General features: G+C 40.3%; 1 protein-coding gene across 2 annotated transcripts in view; it reads right to left on the bottom strand.

Annotated features, from left to right (window-relative positions):
- The window catches only part of eml1 (EMAP like 1), a 61765-nt gene extending 49852 nt beyond the window's left edge, over positions 1-11913 (bottom strand). For both annotated transcript variants that reach the window (XM_059353252.1, XM_059353253.1), the window contains exon 1: positions 11311-11913. In XM_059353252.1, coding sequence (XP_059209235.1) covers positions 11311-11377 — 67 coding nt within the window. In that variant the 5' untranslated portion in view covers positions 11378-11913. The remainder of the gene's footprint in view (positions 1-11310) is intronic.
- Between the last annotated feature and the right edge of the window lie 10348 nt (positions 11914-22261).

The following is a 22261-nucleotide window of genomic DNA, read 5'->3' as shown; positions in this document are numbered from 1 at the left end:
CGAATCAGTGGGTCGTGACTTTAGGCCCACTGGAGACAATATGATGGAGATAATTATCATAAATATAATCGAGCCAACATTCACCTTGTCACATTAATTGAATTGATCTTTAATTAATCTTAAACGGTTTGGTGACCTACTGTGAGATTAAAAAGGGAGATTTATGCATTCATATGCACACATATGCACGAACAGCGGACTCACATACCTGCAGACACACACTGATGATCCGTGCTGGAAATCATTTGCATACTAATTTGAAACACATTTGAATACTTGAGTGCACTTTACAGCATCTTCATGTGTTAAAATTCATCATTCAATCCCTCTTTTCTTCTCTTGTGTCTCTCTGATTGGACACAATAGCTTTGGTGATACATTAAGACTAAAAATAATGGCATCTCTACGGGATTCTGCTGACTTGTGTGATTTATTACCAGTCACCCTCCCCCACAGGTTGAAGTCAACACTCCTCTGAGCACATTTAGTGTTACCATCCTACCGCACTGTTCTGTTTCTGGCTCTTTCATGGTATTTATACCCAACCATGACATCCTGTTCAAGGACTCATGCAGCCCGCGTGTCTCCTCTTCTGACCTTGTAAACTTGAAGATGGACACAAACATACATAACCAGAAACCCTTTCATGTTTGACTGCCAGAAGCATTCGTTACACACACACACACACACACACACACACACACACACACACACACACACACACACACACACACATACACGCAGAGTCAGAATGTATATTTAGCACAGGAACTCACACACTCCTGCTTTACATGCCTGATTGTTTTAGTGGGTCATGAGGATGAGGCTGCGTGAATGTGTGTCAGTGGAGGAAAAGACGAAAGAGACAGAGAGAGAGAGAGTAACAGAGGGAGAGAGAGAGAGAGAGAGAGAGAGAGAGAGAGAGAGAGAGACAGAGAGACAGAGAGAGAGAGATGAGAGGGGGAATACTCATTTCAAATAGTATCTTCTGCCCACTGGCTCACCAAGAGGCTGTTTCCATGAGCACACTGACTCTGACCTTGTTTCTGCATAAAATGCAATGTATGACAAGATAACCGCAGCATACATAACAAGATTTGTGCAACTGAAGAGGAAAAACACTTTTTTAGAGAGTTCAACAGCGAGCTGGTATCAAACAAATGTACCAAGAGCCACTGACAGGCAGGAAAACATATTCAAAGTTAAAATATCTGCAGAAAAGGAAGACAGCTTCTCTGCCTCAGTGACGGAACAGAAAGTATCTGGATACTGGTGTCAGGATATAGATTAACATATCTGATACACAGCATTAATGATCATTTTTACTCCACTACAACAATGGTAGAAGTTGCATTCAGTCTTTAAAAGGGAAAACAGCAATAGCATTTTTTTTGTCTGTGCAGAAATTACACAACAGAAAACTAATCTCCCTGATGTACGTAGCATTTCTCAATATTTTTTCATATACTTTTTTATTGCATCTACACGTGAGCTCCTACAGCATTTCATTGTACCTGTACAATGACAATAAAGATATCTTATCATATCTACAATTATTTTAATATTCCATCAATTTTGCAATCTCTGCTTCAGTTTTGTAATACTGGAAGGGCTCCATGGTTCAATCACCATTCTGTTAGCCTATTCAGTGATAGATAGTGACTTAACAGACATATATCTTCATAAAAATCATCATTACTTGAAAGGAATTTTCAAGAAAAAGTGCAGATGTGAAGATTTGCTGCTTGACATAATTTTCATTGTTAGGAAATTTGTTTTTAGACCCTTTTTCACAGTTAACATGAACTATGGCTCTGGGACATGGTTAGCTGTGGCGAAAATAATCATTAGTCACAGTCTTTTTTTATCATCATAATATTTTTGTTTGGTGAGCAGCCCATTATTAAGATGAAAATAATGAGTGAATCACTCTGTCTTGGTCTTAGCTGCTGCCCTTTAGATGTGTTGGGCAGAGTTGGCCTTGGTGATGTCCATATGTTAGCTGGCATTGCTCTGCATGTGTGCAGATACTGGACAGATGTCAGGAATACACTTCATTACTGGGGTTGTACACATTTCTGCTAAAATGCCCACCTGCACCGCTGTTTGCTGTTTAGTAGCATTGGATCCTGGCTCAGTATGACCCTGGCTTGTGGCCGAATCTCTCTCCTCTATAGTAGCATAGTGTCAACTGCAGAAACTAAAACATATTGTACTATGCAGATAAATTACACTCCGTATACAGTGTTAGAGGTGTGAATCAGCAGAGGCCAGACGATACGATTTTATCCTGATACTTGAGTCATGATAAGATATTATTGTGATTTTAAGCATTTTGTGATATGGTGAGTATTGTGGTACAATATATTGTGATTTAACTGTTTAACTGCATTTTGTGTCTAAAAAATTAAATTCAATCAAGAATTGTTTTGTCAAATAAAATAAAATTCTCAGTCTATTCATCTCACTTCACGTCTTTTTATTTCTCCACAATGAGAGTCAAACCCACAGACTGACCAACAAAGTATTCAGTCAAACTGAACTGAACTGAAATCAAACATATATGGACGACAACAACTGCAGCATGTTATCAAACTTTCCTCAACTTTAAGCTTCACTTCACATTTTTTTGAATGAAACCTAAAAAAGCCTAACTTTGTAGCATTATTTCGACAACTTCCCGAATTCTCTGAATTTCTTTGAATGAAACATAAAAAGCGTTACTTTGTCAACTTCCTGACACGATATCATGATGCACATGGTGCCTGCAGATTCCTTAGATCTTCTAGTTTCATGTGATACCAGTATCTCCAGTATATCCCTAAAAGCTACAGACTCCAGAAAACAAAAACAGTGAAAATACTGACACCCTGTCGGAATGCTGAGTATGAATACTTAGCGGCCATGAATCGATATAATATTGCTACGCAAAATATCGCAATACTATGCTGTATCGATTTTTTCCGCCACCTCTATACAGTATGGATCTATAGAATTCCCTGCTTAGTCTTTAAGGCACCTGAAGAGAGCAGGACACCAGTGTCACGGTGTCGGCACTATATATGCACACAGGGCTGCTTTCATTACATGAGTGGCATCATTTCCCAACTGGCAGCAAGGGCAGCTACAGATCTGCTGGCTCCCACAGATCTCTCTCTCACACACATACACACACACACACACACACACACACACACACACACACACACACACACACACACAGCTCGACTCTCCTGCAGCACAATCTGCTGTTCCAGACAACACACCGCAGAGCAGGAGTCGCAGGGTATCTGCTACTTTAGCCTGCTGCACGCACTCAGTAAAGCTGTAACGTGTACACCTTTAATGAGCACACACTGTCACTCTGTGTAACAGTTAACGGCTCTCTATTCTGCAGCATGAAAGTCGAAGAAAAAGTGCAAGGCGAAACCCTTATCAGGAAAAAGGGGAGAAAAAAGTGAGGCAGATAAGGAGTAGGAGGGGGTAGTGTGACTCGTGACTGCAGAGGCCCAAATGCCTGCTCAATATCTGACTGTCTGGAGATTGAAAAAAACAACCCAGAAAAGCACTCTGAGCTCTACTCGGGGCACTCGCACAAGATCAAACAAAGAGCGTGAGAGATTTTGACGTCGAGATGAGGGTGGAGGGAAAGAGATAGAGAGAGCTTGAGAAAGAGGGAAAGAGAAGCAATGTGAAGGACAGAGAGAGTGGTACAAATGACATTCAGGCAGGCTGGAGTGAGATAAAAAGAAAGGGAGAGTGGCGTGTGCTCTCACTGACACAGCAATGGGAAATCAATGGCAACCTTTAAATGAATCAGCAGTAGTGGATGAGCTATCCCCATCCAGGTCGATATTTATTAAACTGCTGCTCTGGTACATGTTACAGTTACAGATGAATAATGGTCGAGAGACACATCGTTTCCTAATGCTCCCCTCTTTCCCTGTTTCTCTATTGACGTTTTATGCAGTTTTATGTGAGCGGAGGAAATATCAGAGTGCAGGTCAGCTTGCCAGCAGGTTTTACTAGGCATTGATGTATATGTAAAAACAGCAGGAAGGAAGAGAGAATAAGCAGGAGGAGTATATATTTTCTAATACACATTCAGAGTGAGAGCATGTGGATGTAAAGGGAAAGTCATGATCTCTTGAATTGGGGTTGTATGAGCTACTTATCTACAGTCAGTGTATTACCTTCAGTAGTTGGGAGAAGCAGGCAGGAGTAGAAGAAAGGAAACCATTGTCGATGCTCTCATAAAGTCACCAGACTCCATTGACAAAAACAGTAATTTTAGAACACTGGAGTTGCTGGTTTACAGCTACCTTGATCGATTTGGACAATCCAAAGTCACACAATAACACAAACATAGCAATCTATGGACTCTCCGAAGTCACACAAAGACAAACAAACAGATCGATCAAGGAAGCTGTAGACCAGCAACCATCCTTGTTCTGTGAGGTAAAATAACAATTTTTGTCAAAGGAGTCTGGTGGCTTTCACAAGAGCATAGAACAGCTTAGTTTCCCCTGCATAAACATAAACAGGGCTGTTTACAGGATTGTCAAGTGATAAAAATATTCTAAATTTAGCATACACTTAAACTAATATTGTGCTTTTTAGGGGACTGTATGGAGTTTTTGCTGCTGCCCCTGCCATCTACTGTAGGTAATACACTGACTTCAATAAAGATGAACTATCCATTTAACCTAAACAAGAAGGCATAGCACTTTGTTTTTTCACTTTAGGATAAAATTCTCGATCACAATTATAAATCAATAAATCAAACAATGTCAGTTGAACTTAATCATAATTGTGATTGAAGTCAAAGTCAAAGACTTTATCCACAAATACAAATGAATCTCCTCCTCCCTGGCATCTCTCCTTTGCTACTGTGGTTGGTAACGTGAGCGGGGCTTTAATCCTAATCCTTTTACACGTGCCATCATCAATCAGGGTTTGGATGGAGATACCTATAGATGCTCAGCCAAGAAGGGGAGGAGACGGGATGAAGTCGTGCCACCTCTACTGCACATCAAAATACCTCCAACAAACATCAAACGAGCCTACGTCTTTATTAATTTCCCCCCTCTGCCCCACAGGCCTTTCCCATCCATCTGCACTCTCCACTTCCTTCCTTTCGTATGCTGGTTTTTGCTGCTGATTTCCCTCTTCCCCACCTCACCGTGCCCGCCTCACTTGTCTTGCTAGCACGTTTTAGTTCCCATCCTGATACACTGCGACTGCCGGTTAGGTGAGGACTGTGCCACTGTGCCGGTGGGTGTACAGTGTGAGCGTGGAGCACAGAGATAAAAGGATGTTTGATCCAAATCTGAGCAGACATCATTAGCTCAAAAGGTAAATGAACAAATCTCACGAATGAATGCAGGCGAATGGATTTGTTTGGATGGCGAGGCTGGGCGCTTTGAGATGAACAGGAGTGTGTGATCATCTGTATTACACGGCTGTAAGCGAGCTGGATTTACTTATTAACAGATTTTCTTATTAACACATCAGGAGCTTTTGGTGCATCAGGAGCTCATGAACAAGGAATCGCATTAACTCATGATTTTTACACTAATGATTGTGCATGTTTTAGCTACACATTTCATGTACTCAACGTAATTGCCAATTATAGTCCGAAGCATAGTGTTTCAAAAGCTTTTAGACTTTAGATTTTATACCTTCAATGCAGCCACTGGCTTCAATTTTTCTCTGTATGATTCATTTGCTAATTAGCACCAAATACAAAGGACAGCTGAGGCTGATGGGAATGTCATTATTTTTGCAGTTTTTGCTATTTTTGGGTTTGGGACTTTGGGCTCTGAGGAACTGTGACAGACAGTTAAACTTCTTTCTTCATTTTATAAACTTAAATTAATTGATCAGGCACATAGTTGATGGATTAATCAAAAGATTATAACAGAATAATCCATCAAAAGGAAAGTTTTACACCATTTTTTCTTGGTAATGCATTTGTAAGCAGTACTTTCAAAGGTAAAATGTGTAAACTTTGGCCAGATTTTTTAATGAATTATTAACAGAATGTGAAGAAGTCAAAATGTTGACATTACCTAAAAAATGCATCTATATGTTGGGTTGCAGAGATATTTACTGAAGTTAGCATGCTAACCAGCTAACCCGGGCCATCTTGTCGTTAGCGCTGCAACAGGTCGCAGCTATTCACCTAAAACTAAAATAAAGACCTCCACCTGTATTCAACTGGTGGCGATGCAGGAGGAAGCAGAAGCGAAGCATCACCAAGAATCACTAGCCATCGCATGGATAGTTGCTGACAAACAACGCCGACTTAGCTTAGCCGTGTAGCTAGCAGGCTACATCTCTACCATGTAGACCACTTACCTGACTCCACATCAGTGGTGGAATGTAACTAAGTACATTTACTCAATACTGTACTTAAGTACAATAGTGAGGTACTTGTACTTTACTTGAGTATTATATAGTATATATAACTTTATACCTTTTTAAACTTTTGAGGTCGAAATTTAACATAAAAACATGATAAATTGAAAAATGATTGTGCATGTTTATACATTTAATTCACATAAAATGTAAGTTTACAAAAAATAAAATGCTGCTTACATAAATGTATCAATAACAATAATATAGTAATATATTTGGAATATTTACAACAATGAGTGGGTCCATGCTGCATAGCGAGTTTACTTTTGATACTTTAAGTACATTTTAATGCTGATACTTTTGTACTTTTACTTAAGTAATTTAAATTTAAAAGTAGTTTGAATGCAGGACTTTTACTAGTGGAGTAAGTCTGCAGTGTGGTATTAGTATTAGTTGAGATCTGAATACTTCTTCCACCAATGCTCCACATTGCATCTGCCTGAGCCTCCTCTCTGCTGGGCTGTTGGTCCCTGTGCGCTCTGCTGAGTGTTGGTTGTAATGTAACAGCAGGATACGTAGGTTAAAAAGTCAGGATGTTCCTTTAAAGTGATTATAACATCAAATTGACAGTTTTCTTTCCCTTAAAATGAGCAGGTATCCTGTTGATGTGATATAAAAAGAACATTGGTAGATTGTAAAAAAACATCAATCTATTACCAGGGACACAACACAGACTAATTTGATCGAACAGTCCTCTGCTCCAGGACCAGTTGATCCCAAATGTGATTTCAGTGACAGAAGAAAAGCTTCTCTAAAGGATTCACTTCCTTCACCAGCTGTAATCAGAGCGTGTGTCTGTGTGTCTGAGTGTATAATGGGGCTAATTTTCAGTTAGCCTGAGCTAGCCCCAACCTCCCGAGGACAAAGCATGCAGCCTGCTCGCGTTTCTGTAGTTTAGCTGACCTAGTCTCAGAACATTAGTCTGGTTGGATGCTCCACAACACACGGGCCGGGAGAGAGTTAGAGTGAGAGGCGAATGAATGACATCATGGACTTTTGCTTGGAGTGGATCTGGGTTCAGCTGGACGGCAGCAGCAGAGCAGTATGATATCACCCTGGCCTACAGGCCTCACACACACACACACACACACACACACACACACACAAATACACACACATGCACTGATCTTGCAGATGTGTGAGCACACTCCCCCACTCAAGTTACACACACACACATCTTAAGTAAGGCTCACCCAATTAAGCAGTCTGTTGGAACAAGGAGCTGTTCCCTTGCCATGAAGTTAAGTGTGTGTTCAGTTTGAGTGTGTGTGAAGGGAAAGAGAGAGAGAGAAAGCAGGGGGTGGAGGTTGGAAAATCCCTGGCAACAGCCCTGAAGCAGCAGCATGTCTTATTTCATCGACTTTCTCTCGGAGAGGAAACATGACATTGAAGAGGATTACAAACAACCTCAGTGTCAGACAACTCACAGGCTCTCCCTCTGGTGTCTGGCCATGACATAGCAAGAAGTACCAGAGTATGTTATCACAAGCTAACTAAGTGCAGACTGAGTGGACAAAGTGTAGTGTGGATGAAAGCAGTACTTGACTGCTCTGACACTAAACTTCTCTCACCTGTCAACAAAACACTGGGCCTCAATGCTGTAATGCTCTACCTGCCACTACACTGTAATTTGTGAGACTCAAGACGGTCAGTCATTTTCTCTCCAAATTCCTCCTCCGAGGAAGTCGTGCAGCTATTCTGATACTGTCAAACACCCGCTACACCTGTTTTTCAGGTCAATCCAACCGACCCACCTCAGTTATTATCTTTGGCGCTGTCAGCACTTTGCTCATCACACAGGAAAACAACATGAGCAGCCTGGCCCCGTATCACAAACTGTCTAGTATGCATAGAGGGAAACCGATTTTCTCCCAGATTACGTTTATTTAGGGCCGTCAACCGATTGAAATATTTAATCGCAATTAATAGTATGATTATCCAGAGTTGATGGCAAATCAATCCCAATTATTAAAATGTTTTTAACTGTTCAGAATGTATTTTAAAGGGTGTTTCAAGCTTTTAATGCTCTCATCAAGTGAGAGTGGACAAATATACCTGCTTTATGTAAATGTACAACCCAGATTCCAATAAAGTTGCATTGCTGTTTAAAAAATTTAAATAAAAAAAAAAGGGGTCAAAATCAGAATGAGTGTATATATTTAAAAAAATCAAAAGTTTCCTAGTTTGAACTTTAAATATCTTATCTGTTAAGTAAGAGGTTTTCCTGTTTAGTGGTTTTATGTCTATTGTCTATGTACAAAACACTTTCTGCTGCTATACACTTCTGTGCAATATAAACATTCTATTTTTACAGTTTTATGTGTTTATATTTATACTTTATGTATCTTACATTCCAGAGTACAATCACTGTGAGCCAATGCATTTGAATTACGTTGAATGTGCATATTTTTATGTATAATTGAATGACAATAAAGTCGGTCGTAGTCTAAGTCTGTCTACTGTATTTAGTATGTATGAATGTAGGATGAGACGGATTTGCAAAAAGGGTCGCTACTTAATGGGAATTCAGACTGTATGCAATTGTATTATTGAAAATCAATAAACAAGACAGTAGTTAGATATAGAGCTTCTGTTTTTCATAGAAGTTGAGTTATATTCAGTAACTACTATCCCTGTGCCATCTCCCCCACTAGATGTACAGTCATCATGTATTTCTGAGACGGTGGTGGTTATTGCAGACAATCCCTCTTCCTCCACAATGTTAATTAGCCTGCCACAAGCTAGATATGTCTTTCAGTTTTGCATGATCTATATCTCAACTATACCTCGCTCTTACTCTTTCTTACTCTCTTTGTCTGCATCTCTTTCTTTGTGATTGCTTTGAATTTAATGAGGGAAATCCATAAGGGATAAAAGCTTTTAACTGGATTCACCTCATCAGTGATTTATGAAAGTAGAGAGGCACCCAGTATCCATGGCGGGGGATTCCTCCTTGTAATTCCACATCTGTGAGTTCCTGTCAGACAACAGTATTTCCTCATCCCATCGACTGCAAGTGCTTACACAGCACAGTAAATATAATTGATTTTCTCATTATCCACCAATGGCAATTACGTTACTCTATGCTTCAACAATAATAGCTTATGCTCACTAACCACCACACAGTCACTGCAACCGCCAAGTACACTGTGAAAAATAGGGGGTGGGTAAGATAATATCGATAGATTTGAATGTCGACATGTCATGCTTTGTGAAACTATTATGTCTCAAAAACACAGTGTTCAGTTAGAAGTGTTTATATGCAGAGATCCATGGGACAAAAAGTAGTGCTCTGATGTTGGATGTTACAGGAAGTGTGATAAATAAAAAATCAGATCCCACAATTTTGCATAAAAGTAAACTTTTTCATTCAGATTTTGTGCATGTGGTGGTGATATTTGTACTATGACTGTTTTCCTGGAATCACAAATTAAATTAGCGCAATGAATCACTCAGCTTATAGTATCTCAGTACATTGCAATATATTAATTTGTAACCCCTGTATAATGATACATATCACAAGATTCTTGCCAATAGACAACCACATAGAAAAATGTTAGATGTACATTAAAAGCAATGAGGATGCAACACTGAGGGGGTGTAGACAGGACTTTGCACTCTTTCCTCCATATGATAAATATTTAATTCTAGCTTTACTTAGCTGATTCAGTGGAGCTTAAATCAGCATGACAGCTTTGTTTAAATTCCTGTTGCTACCGTAGTAGTCTCTATTAGAGACACCGGTTATTGTGTTGGGGATAATCCCCTTTGTGTTGGGGGCTCACTATCTGTAGTTTGTCGGTATGCAGGCAGTGATGGCACAACTGATTCTAAAAAGTTGGGACGCTGTGTAAAAGGTAAATAAAAACAGAACGCATCAAATATAGAATTCAGAGTGTAACTTTACAAAAAACAAAAATGTATCCATTAACTTTAAATGTATTGTCTTTCTGCTGTATTAAATTAAATCTAGGTAGACAAGGATTTGCAAACCATTGCGTTCTTTCTTTTTGTTTGTTGTTGCTTTTCACAAGTTTTGTACAAAAACAGACCACAAATGCAAAGGAAATTGCTGGACTGAGATTAACTTATGCAAATTTATGCACCACCATAGGAGCTTTTTAGGGAAAGTCTATTAGTTTTGGTATTCCTTCATATTACAAGATAATCTTACGCAAGGGTTTAGCTTTTCAAAAAGAAACTTCTTGGATATAAATCCTGAAACTGATGTCATACTGATGTGTCATGCTGCTTTCCTTCTTCCCTGACTCACCCTCTCCCACCCATAACATTAGCAGCCTGGAGTATGGTTTCTTCCTCTGCCAGCAAATAAATTACATTAGTGCAGCAGAGCAACATGAGCGATAGTGTCCTGTTCTGTCATCTCTGTTCTGTCTCATTCAGCAAACTGATCGCATGTTGATGTATATACACATCAAGCAGGACCAGAGTAATCAGGGCAGCTGCTGTGAGCAAAGGACTGCTCCTCATCCTCCCTCCGTCTTTGTTTATTAGCTCTCTTGATGGCTGCTGGCTCACACAGACTGTTGACATTATCCTGGCCTTGATTCCAGAAACATCCTGTTAATTCCACAGTGTGTCTTTCTGTAAATGCCCTCTGGAGTTGGTGGTAAGTTAAATATGTTGAAAATCAAATTCTCTCTAGTCTGACACACTGTTAAGCTTCACAGAACATACAGGCTGACTCCTTTTTTCCCAAAGCCCTAAAAGCTGGAGCTAAAATAGCTGTCGTGCAGCACAGACACCTCTACTGGGTGTCAAGTTTAGCCAGTCAGCTGGTGACATGTCAAGTCCAGAGAAACAACATGCAGCTGAGGGGGAAAGAGGGGATGGGGGAGGAAGAGTGAGGAGAGGATTAGTTAGTTTTACCGTTGCAGAACTGTAGCAGTGATGAGGTGTCATACAAGCTGCTGTAGCTGGAAAACCCGTCCTCCATTCTCAACCTCTGCTCCGCTCCTCTGTGCTCCCTCTGTTATCCACCACTCCTTCGCTCTCCTCTCTCTCTCTGGTGACTCCCCTCCGTTAGTTTATCGTTCACTTGGCGTTCAAGGCGCTCCCTCCATTCACTCTGCACGGGTCAGGCTCCCTGGGTGAGTCACCATGGCAACCCATTCACTCCGATTATGTCATGTGAACTCCAACCTCTCTTCTTTTCCTCTTCTTTTCCACACCCTTTTCACAAAAAAAAGTCCTGAACTACAGCGGAGAACACTCCCTGCTGAGGAACGACTGCACCGGACCGCCGGAAACACAGAGACAGAAGTTAAGAGGCTGCTGGTGGTTTTGTTTTCTCCTGTGCTCGTCCTCTCCTCCCTCCTGCTCCTCTCTTTCCCCTCCCTCTGTTCTCCTCTCGTCCTTCTGTCTTCAGCAGAGACAGCTGTGTGTCGTTAGCTCTCGCTGATCTCCAGCAGAAAAACAGCTTTAAGAGGGCTTGAGCTGAGAGCGCAGGCAGGCTCTGGCATAGGCAGTTACTGTGTGTGTGTGTGTGTGTGTGTGTGTGTGTGTGTGCATATGTGTGTGTCAGAGGCTGCGTGTGTGTGTGTGTTTAGATAATGCTTGGGACAGCCCAGCCTTCCCCTGTCACACAGTGTGGACGAGTCAGAGCACAGGGGGCTGGGCCTGTCGGATAGATCCTCCTCCTCTCGCCTGGTGGGAGAGGAGAGAGGAAGAGAGGAGAGGAAATGAGAAGAGAGGAAAGCAAAAAGAGGAGAGGGGACAGGAGGAGAGAGGACAGAGGGAGGGCAGAAGAGAGGAGGAGAAAGGAGGGTAGAGAAGAGGAGGAGAAAAGGGGAGAAAGAAAGACATGACAGGTAAAAAAGAGGAGTGAAAAAGGGGAGGAGTTGACAGAGAAGGTAAGGAAAGGATAGGAGAATTTAGAAAAGGAGAGAAAATAGCAAACAAGAAGAGGAATGGAAGGGAAAGGAAAGGGAAAAGAGGAGAGGAAAGCACAAAGGGGAAATGGTGAGGAAAAAAAGGAGAGGGGACAGAGGGAGGGCAAACGAGAGGAGGAGAAAGGAGGGTAGAGAAGAGGAGGAGAAAAAGGGAGATGAAGTAAAGGGAGAGGTGAAAAGAGGAGAGGAGAAAGAAAGACATGGTACACAGGTAAAAAAAGAGGAGTGAAAAGGGGAGGAGTGGACAGAGAAGGTAAGGAAAGGAGAGGGGAATTTAGAAAAGGAGAGAAAGGGGGAGGAAATAAGAAAAGAAGAAAAGAAAGGAAAGGACATGGGTAAAGAGGAGAGGAGAGCACAAAGGGGACAGGACTAGAGGAGAGGTTAAATGAGGAGAGGAGAAAGAAGGACATTTCAGGGGAAAAAAAGAGGAAAGGCAAAGAAAGGAGAAAGAGGAGAGGAGAGGAGAGGAGAGGAGAGGAGAGGAGAGGAGAGGAGAGGAGAGGAGAGGAGAGGAGGGATCCACAATTGAAGGAAACCAAACAAATGGTTATTTACCAAACTAACTAAAGCACTGTGGGTCCCTCAGTTACTGGAGTTTAAACAATGTTCTGCTGCTCTTCCACACACTGAGTGAGTGACACATAGTGTTTGAAATGGGTCGGGGTCACAGGGGGAAACACCATAACAAACCATCGTCACATCTTCTTTGGCATTTGCAGCAGCCAAACATTTAAAAACTGCACATTGCCAGGGGTTGTCCGCTGTGGCTAAACATGATTATCATTCTGTCCTCTGTCTGTCTTATCTGCCCCGCTGCAGACTGCACAGAGGCCGGGGGATCCTTAAAACAAGGACAAGAGGGGGAGAGAGTGAAAGGGAGACTAGGGGATTGAGGAAAGAGAGAGAAATAAATGGGATGGAGGGGGAGGGGATGGAGGAGGAAAAGAAAGAGAGAGGGCTTGAGGAGGGTGGGCGGGAAAAAGAGAAGGACCAAATTAAAAAGTGAGCCGGGTGGGAGTTTTGTGAGAGGAAAAGGGGGATACCCTAAAAAAAAATTGAATCTGAACTGGAGGCTTTGTACGTGCATGTGAGGGGGGCCTCTTTGCATTATTTATAATTGAAGCTTGCAGGGAAAAATAATAAGCCTAAAGAGTCTGTGCCCTATATTCATGTGTGAAACATTCCCCCCTTTCTTGCTACATCACAAGACAGAATTACACAAAGGGAGGGATACTCCATACACAGAAGAGGGAGAAACCATGAAAGGATACATTTGTTTGTACAGTTTTTTTTATAGGAGCCCAGCAGGTGTGATATAATCTGTCTGTGTGAAGCTCTTTCTGTGCAGGTATCTCTCCTAATGTCTAGAATCTTTCCCGGTTCAAAGGTGGCCCTGCTAGATTTGACCTTTTAACGGGAGGATGAAAAGGAAGCAGTGAAGCACCGTATAACAGCTGATCACTTTATGGTTCAAGGCCTCCATGTTGTTGACCTCAGCCCTTGTGTTTTCTCCCTCAGCTCCCTCAGGAGAACACTGCACTCCGCTTCACTTATTACACAATAACATCCAGCCACCAACAAACAGCTCTACCACACTCAGTAGCAGCCAGGATTAGATGAAAAACAGGGTGCTCTTTGTACACCAATGTTGCATTTGAACACTGCAGTAGTTGTTTAGTAAAATCACAAGGATATTTCATTTCAAAACACACAGAAAGTAAGATTATGTGTTGACCTTAACACTGTTTATACACAGTTGGTATTCTTATCCAGAATGTGGGAAAATGCACCAAAATATTTGCATTTTTTAGATAATATGATATCACATTTCAGTTGTTTTAACCACCCAAGGGCCACAACATGACTGTTTTGATTCAGATGCAGAAAGGAATTTCATGCAGCTCCTCACCCAGAATCCAAGCAACACACACTGTAAACATCCTTTGTGTTTTTGTACTCAAGACTGTGAGTCACACTGGTGTTTTGTCTGAAGGGGTTTAGATTATTGTAAATCTCATTCTGGGGCAGATTTGGGATCTAGATTAGGGACAGGTCTGGTTTTTGTGCGAGTCTGTCTCCCTACGCATATGCTCACGTGAGACGAGGCAGCTAAAACTGGGGTATATTCCCCCTAAAATCCCCCCCTCTGGGTCCTAAACCCCACCTACTGCCCAGCGGGTGGCAGGTGGTGGAACCGCTGCTGCTCCACCACCCCTCCCTTCTCCACACCTCCCCATTGTTCCCCCTCCCACCACCCATCAGTGAATCCAGAGGGTGCACACACACACGCACATGAACACACTTACAATACACAGGGATGCAAACTCATCAGGGGTGAAAAAGGTGACACAAATGGCGTGGTGGGGGAATTGCTCTTTTCAGCTATTGCAATTAAAAGACAAGGGCTTAGATATTACGTTTAAAAAAAAAATTGATTTTACAACCAAGGAAAAACTGTCACAAAGTAATTTAAATTCAGCATCTGTCACAAGCTTGGCATTCGCCCCCTTCTCATAATTAGTTCACAGTAACTGGTAAATGAACACAGAAAATCTCTAAAAATACATTTTACACTACCTGCTATGCACAAAACAATAGTCAGACAACTTAGCAACTAGCTAGTGAACACTGTGGAGCATAAAGACACAGATATTTCCCTCAGGCATTGGTGGAGACCAAAAAGAGTGCAAATTGTACTTATATTCACCAGGTGACCATCAACAGAAGTACAAATGGATGATAATGTTACTCCCCAACTGCTGGATGTGTAAACAAGCAACTACTTGCGAATAATTTCACCATTTCAACTTAATGACCAACTTAAGGGCCAAACCTTGGCCCTTGATCAAACCTATAGAAATGCATTTAAAAAAAATTCTAATGGAGATACCAAGGGTTTCCACATGTCAGGCTTGATTTGGAATAAATTGGATATTGTATCCGGAGCCGGAGTAAAACAATCAAATAGAATATTTTCATCTGATGTCATTGAAACAGCAATAAAAAACATGGGATCTGTTATATTTGAATAGTTATAAGAAGGCAGATAGCCAATGTGTTTCGCTCCACTGTAGCATTTGTTTTCCCAAAGACAGACCTGAGACAGGGCAGTTTATGTTCCCACAGAAGTTATCATGTTTGGGCTTTATACCTCATAGGTACGTACGGGCCTGTAAGAACAACACACACACACACACACACACAGTGTGCATCAAACAAGACTTCAACAGCTGTTGGCCTGTCCACGTCATTGGTAAATGGCCAATAGAACTTGGTTGCGTGTTTGTCCATTTTTTGTTTGGGGTGGGCCTAGCCCAGTAAGAATTAAATGTCAATTATTACAGAAATCGGGGCTCATTTTTACTGGGATCCTGCAAGAGCGATGTCCAGCGCTGCATAACTTTACCTGTGACCTAAATAAAAAAGCTTGTTTTGAGACCAGTCTTTTTTCTCCGGTTGAGTTTAATCGTGGGCTTCCAATCTATGAACCTGAGACCTTTAGAGGTCTTTGGTTTGGCTACAGTGTAAGGATAACAGCAGTCTATAATATGTTGGAAAGAGCACATATCTGACACTTTAAGATTGTGTAATAAATGCTTTTTAAAGTAAGTTTAAAAAGGACACTAAGGAAACATCAAGAATGAGTGCATGCAGCTATCTTAATATAATACACCTGACCGAGGTGTGGTGTCTGTCTTAAAAACATCACAGCAAGGCTTGGTGTCCGGCCTCCACTGCTTTCTCACCTGGCCTGCTGACTCTGTCTTTTTACAGCTTTGGTTCTCAGGAGGCAAATGAAGGACATTTTCAAACTGAGCTAGCTGTTCATTTATTTTTTCCCCCTCAAAGACAGAAAAGAAACTGCTGACATTAGTTTTATCCACAGATGATCAGTCAGTCTGTCAGTGGGCCAGGATTATACACAATCAAATCCAGAGCTGAGCAGGGAACAAGGTCAATCCCATGATCCAGCCACCATCTGTGTGCCTGTCCTGGTTATTGGGCTGTTTTGTGTTTTACACCACGAATTAATCCAACCTGAGGTCTCAACGATTTAGAGAACCATTTCAAACAAATCCAGGGGACACATATCATTCTTATCAAGCAGGACAGCTCAAGACTGAACAAACATCTTTATGAAAATGCTTCAGGCTTGTGTGAAGGTTCAATCCAACTAGTTAAACATTACACTATGCTAGTTCCAGTTTTACAAGGGCTTCTTACATGTCTTTATCAAGATATAAGGAAGTAAGATCACTAAAATAAGGAAGCAAAGGTCGCCCAGTATGAGCCTGTTTCATGGTGAAGATGATAAGCCAACAGGAAGAGATATAAAATTTCCCTGGTGTAAACATTCACATGAAATTCATGAGTTCAACAGTCAATGTGTCAATGTGCCAACTCAGTGTATTACCAAGTTACAGTAAAAGACCAAAGGGCTGATTCTCATTTTAGACATAAAATAATATTTTTGTAGCTCTAAGGGTCGCAATTTGTCACAATCAAAGTTGTTTGTGTACTACTTTGACTTTTGAAATACCTGCTAAATAAATGACATTCCCATCGACCTCAGCTGTATTTGTGTTTAAAGCTGATTAGATCATTTTAAATGTTAACTAAGATAGTAAAAATATAATGTGTGATTCCTGCTGAGCATAAATATGTTACCTGGGTTCAACACTACCACTTTAACCAACCTAATTAAGATACTGTGCATTTATATTTCTGCTTAATAATGTGACATAAAATAATAAAGCTTTATTACAGTAACCGATCAAAGTTCTTTGCAGCTTGTGTTTTATCTGATACTGGATTTAAATGTCAAATGTTATCAGTTAATGTGTCCTCTTTCAATTCTTGGTATATCAAATATAAGCATGGTTCTCAATGTATCAGCAATATTTAAGTATCACTAATACAACAAATATTATTTTCGGTGTCGGTAAAAGTTCATTTTTGCTGTCACTATATGTTAAAAAGAGTTGCCACTCTGATGGCAACCAAAGGCCAAAAACTGGTGGCCAATGTAAAAAAATGATTGCCAATGGCTCCCTGGCAGCTACTGTTGAGCCCTGAGTAGCATAGCCATTTTACAGCATGCTAGCATGCTGGTGTTAGCATTTATCTCAAAGCAGTGTTGTCTATAAAACAGCCACACAGAGCTGCTAGCATGGCCATAAACTTCATGTTGTTCTTATATAGACACTGAACAGTGACAGGAGAAGCCAGTATGATAAAAACATTGTGTATTCCTAAAACATGTCCTTTTTATACAGTAGAAGCATTTTGCGATATGGTGAGTATTGTGATACAATATATTGCGATTTAACTTTTTAACTGCATTTTGTGTCCACAAAATTAAATTCAATCAAGAATTGTTTTGTCAAATAAGAGAAAATTCTCAGTCTATTCATCTCACTTCAGTTTTTTTATTTCTCCACAATGAGAGTCAAACCCACAGACTGACCAACAAAGTATTCAGTCAAACTGAACTGAACTGATATCAAACATGTATGGACGACAACAACTGCAGCATTTTATCAAACTTTCCTCAACTTTAATCTTCACTGTTCTGAATTTTTTTGAATTAAACATTAAAAAAGCCTAACTTTGCAGTGTTATTTCGACAACTTCCCGACGCGATATCCTTCGATCTTCTAGTTTCATCTGATACCAGTATCTAAAGTGAGTCTGCTACTGTCTCCATGAATCGATATAATATTGCCACGCAAAATATCACGATACGATGCTGTAACGATTTTTTCCCCCACCTCTACTTTATATACAGTTAGTATATCTAGTTCCTTCATACTAAAATGTCCAGCTTTTCCCATTAGGGGAATTAATGTTGGATCTTTTCTTATCGCCTCCTGCCTTAGGTTGTGGTCGATAAAACCCGAGATCAATTCTCAAGGCGTGTCAGTTTGACATCTCATAACAGAAGCTGTGCTATTGATGCACCTAGATGGCGAAAAGAGGCCAGACCAGCAGAGGATGTAATACTGTTTGTGACTGACAGGTTCACTCTTTCTAATAACTGTCAGGACAGGACAGCAGAGATCGAGACAGGGAGAGATAGATTAAATGTGAGAGGAGAGAGATGAGTCAGCTGAGTGACTGTTGAAAATACATCATCTCCCACCTGCTGGAGAAAATAACCTGCCATTCCTAATACATGCTTATCTTATTAGTAGGCGTCGACTCCAGATTAAAACTATTTTATGACAATGAATAATGAACTTTGCTTCCCTGACATTATTCAAATATCTACGGTAAGAAAGGCTGCCTACACTCTGTGTGTCAGTGATTTCAGTAGATGTTCATTTTAACAAAGTCTAGTCCGACACAAGGACAAAGCTGACAAGCCGCTATCTTCTCTGTGTGTGATCAACTAGAACCCATAAAGACGAGCTGTTGAAAGTTTTTGTCTTCATGAATTATGTGGAGAAAAATGTGACCTACTTTCAATGGGGGAGAATCCAACAGAGTGATAATGTTTTGTTCACAGCTCTGCTTCAGAGAAAACCAGAAGGGGCTGCATCAGGCAGTATAAGGTCTCCCATAGCAACACGGATGCTGGACTCAATCCCACGACATAATCTATCATCTGTAATTTATCATATATCCTACATCATTACCGTAAGAAGCTAAATAAGACTATAGCCGCGTTTTCCATTAAATTCAAATCGAATTTTCAAGCAAAATGTTGAAATGTTGCATTAAAAAGGAAGCAAATTAGGTACGTTTCCATCAACTGGTTTAGAGCGAATAAACAAAGCTGCATGAATGTCCTCTGGTCACAAAATGGCAGTGAATTGTGTCGCTGTAGGCTAATCTATCAGTAAACAGTAGAAGAAGAAGAAGAAGAAGAAGAAGAAGAAGAGATTGAGCAAAAGAGAAAAAAATTATAAAAAAAATGGGCTGCTGATTGGACAACTTTGGCCCCCATGAGAGAAAACATGTCTTTAGGAATTAGATTCAACTGGGCAACTTATAATTGCTCTTTCATGTCAGAGCGGAAACAGCTGATCAGTCATCAGAAGTGTTCACTACGTCAGAACTTATTCACAAAAATCGTTTCCATCTCCAATTCAGTGTTTTAACTATTTTTTGAAAACAACAAAAATCAGCTCAAATGAGCGAAAAAAGTATGCTCATTTCCAAAAGTTGTTTCGAATTCTGGTGTTTCCATCAAGCTTTTCTCATGCGAATCTTAAAAAAGAGCATCGAATTCATTGATGGAAACACGGCTACTGTTAAGTGAAATCTGACTCCTGCCTACCGGGTGCAGACGCATGCCATTCCGGCTGCAATGCAGTAGCCAGAGGTGATCGCAGTCACTTTAAACTAGACAGGCAAAACACTCCGATTCTGAAAGATCCGCTGTGGTACAGTGATGCCAAGCAGAGGATGCAACAAAACTCAGGCAGAATGCACACAACTACCTCCCTGCATAAATGGCACAGCTGTATTTTACAAGTTTGAGTTTTTTTATTGGATGAGATTGGGTTTATTTTTTTAAAAACACCTGCACACTGTGTGAGATCAGTAACACACTTTAACTATGGCAGCAGGCCTACTGAATGTTACATTAAGCATGCCAACAACCTAAAACTGATAATGTTAACATTTTGATGTTTAGCAGTTAAAATGATTACCATGTTCACGACTTTAGTTTACTGTTAGCTGCTAACATTTGCTAATTAGCACAAAACAATGCTCAGCTAATATTGATGGGAATGTAATTGTTTTTGCAGGTATTTGGTCATAAACCAAAAAACTGGACTGATTGAAACTATGACCTCATGATGCAGCTAAATGGAAAGTATGAGATCAACAAAGTTGCTACAATTCCTCTAGAAAAGAGCATAAATACATGAATCAAGTTTCATGGCATTCCATCCAGTAATTGTTAATACAGTCACTCTGAATTACAAATCAACCTGCTGTTAACACCACAAGAAAAACAAGGTGATCACCACATCTTTAGGAGTCATCGTGTGGGAAATATGGATATGGCAGTCTATGAAATATTTGTTGCTATCCATAAAGCTGCAAGTGTGGCTAAAATGTTCTATATAGAATATCAGGTTGTATGCAGATATGTAACAGCCGTTGCATCAAACCCTACTTCTAAAATTGAACATTTCATCTAACCCAGTAAAAACAATCAACTAACAAAGACTGTCACATATTTCTATAATATCAGTGAAGGGAAACATGACTACAGGATGGAAGAAAAAGCAGCTACACACTGCAGTGCACTTGTGTTTTGGGCCACACAAGCATCAGCAATGCCAAATAATGATGTTATGGTTCAGGAAACTGGGTCACCACTTGTGTTTTTAGCGCAGTCTTTTGGTCATGGCTTCTAAGAGTATTATGCATGTAGAAATCCCCTGCCAGACTGTAATATCCACAGACCCACATTTATGAATTTTCGAGAAAGAGAGAGTCGTGGGAATCTGTTTTGTACTGTGTTGCAATAATCCATTATAAGCAATACTGATTCTTCCCATTCAATCTGATCAATTTGTCTATTCCATAACAGATTTATATCAGTAAATTTGATCGGCTTAATGCTTGATCAGCTCTTGAAATTAAAATTGTAATGCAGCCTTTGATGTACTGCAGCTACAGTCAGTAAAAAGATAAACAAGATATTTTAATTCAGGGCGAATGATTGTGAAAGTGTTGAGTGCTCAGGCTTAAAAAGAAGAAAGTCCTATTCCCTGTTCAGTCTCTACGGATGCTGTGTCAAGTCAGACTTTATGGGAGAGAGACAGGGGCAGCACGTGAGTGTAGAAGAGAAGAATCTGCTTTTGGGCTGTAAATAGCTCCTAATCCTGAGGCTGTGGAGCAGCGTTACATGTCCTACTCCAGCTCCTCTTTTCTCTGCTGTGCAATATATTATCCTGTCACTCAGAGATCTCACAGATCAAACAGCACTGCAGAATTCACCAAACTAGTACTTGCATATTATAAATTGTTGTTTCTATATATAACACAGGTTCATTGGTAACCTTGTATCTTGACTGACCAAAGGAAAGCAGCTTGGAAACCAGATAAATCTGCAAAGCTCATATTTTATTTGCTCTGGCAGATGTGTCTGGTCCTGGACAGGCCAGTCACAGACGTTCATCTGATATTAGGCGAGATTAATACAATGAATGCGGTCCAGTGAAATACATTAAACTCAGAAACTGTCAAACTATGCAGCGTTGATCAAAACTGAATCAAGATTTTGTTACTGTTTACTATTTCTCGATTCAAATGTTTGCACTCCTTGATAAGGACCCTTTGAAATCGGAAATTAACTGAGAACTTCCAGACTTATACACATTTGCAAAATGAGTTAAATAAAGTGCATTTACATGTCAACAATTTTGTTTTTGTGGGAGGACATTTTACATATACACAAATGCAACAACCTTCCTCAGTGCAGCCTTAACAATCAACTAGAAAAGTAGACAAAACTGTACTGAGCTATACTGCAGCAGGTGCAGCAATTATAAAAAAAAAACCCACACAAACAAATACAAAGCTTGGAATAAGGCACCGACTCACCATCCCTTGGTTAAGTTGCTTAGTTTTACTCAATTCTTCATGATCATGATTATGTTATTTGATCTCATAGACACTCAACATTTGAGCCAAGATACCCTAATATTGCTGATTAATTACGTAACACTGCAATAAATACAAAGAAAGGTCTAAGGGTTTTATTTGTTTGGGAAAACAGTAAAATTCCCTCAAACTGTATCTCTGAATGCTCCCTTTAACCAAACGACTCACATTTAGTCTAATCTTTGTAATATTCTCTTGATAACTAATGCAATAACTAATTCAATTCACTGAGCCTCTCCTGAAACAGAGTCCATCACAGAGGCAGCCAAATTAAAGAAGATATGAACTTCACAGCTGCTTTT

Source organism: Centropristis striata, chromosome 16 (genome assembly GCF_030273125.1).
Source record: "Centropristis striata isolate RG_2023a ecotype Rhode Island chromosome 16, C.striata_1.0, whole genome shotgun sequence".
Taxonomy (NCBI): domain Eukaryota; kingdom Metazoa; phylum Chordata; class Actinopteri; order Perciformes; family Serranidae; genus Centropristis; species Centropristis striata.
This window is presented reverse-complemented; position numbering and strand designations above follow the sequence as displayed.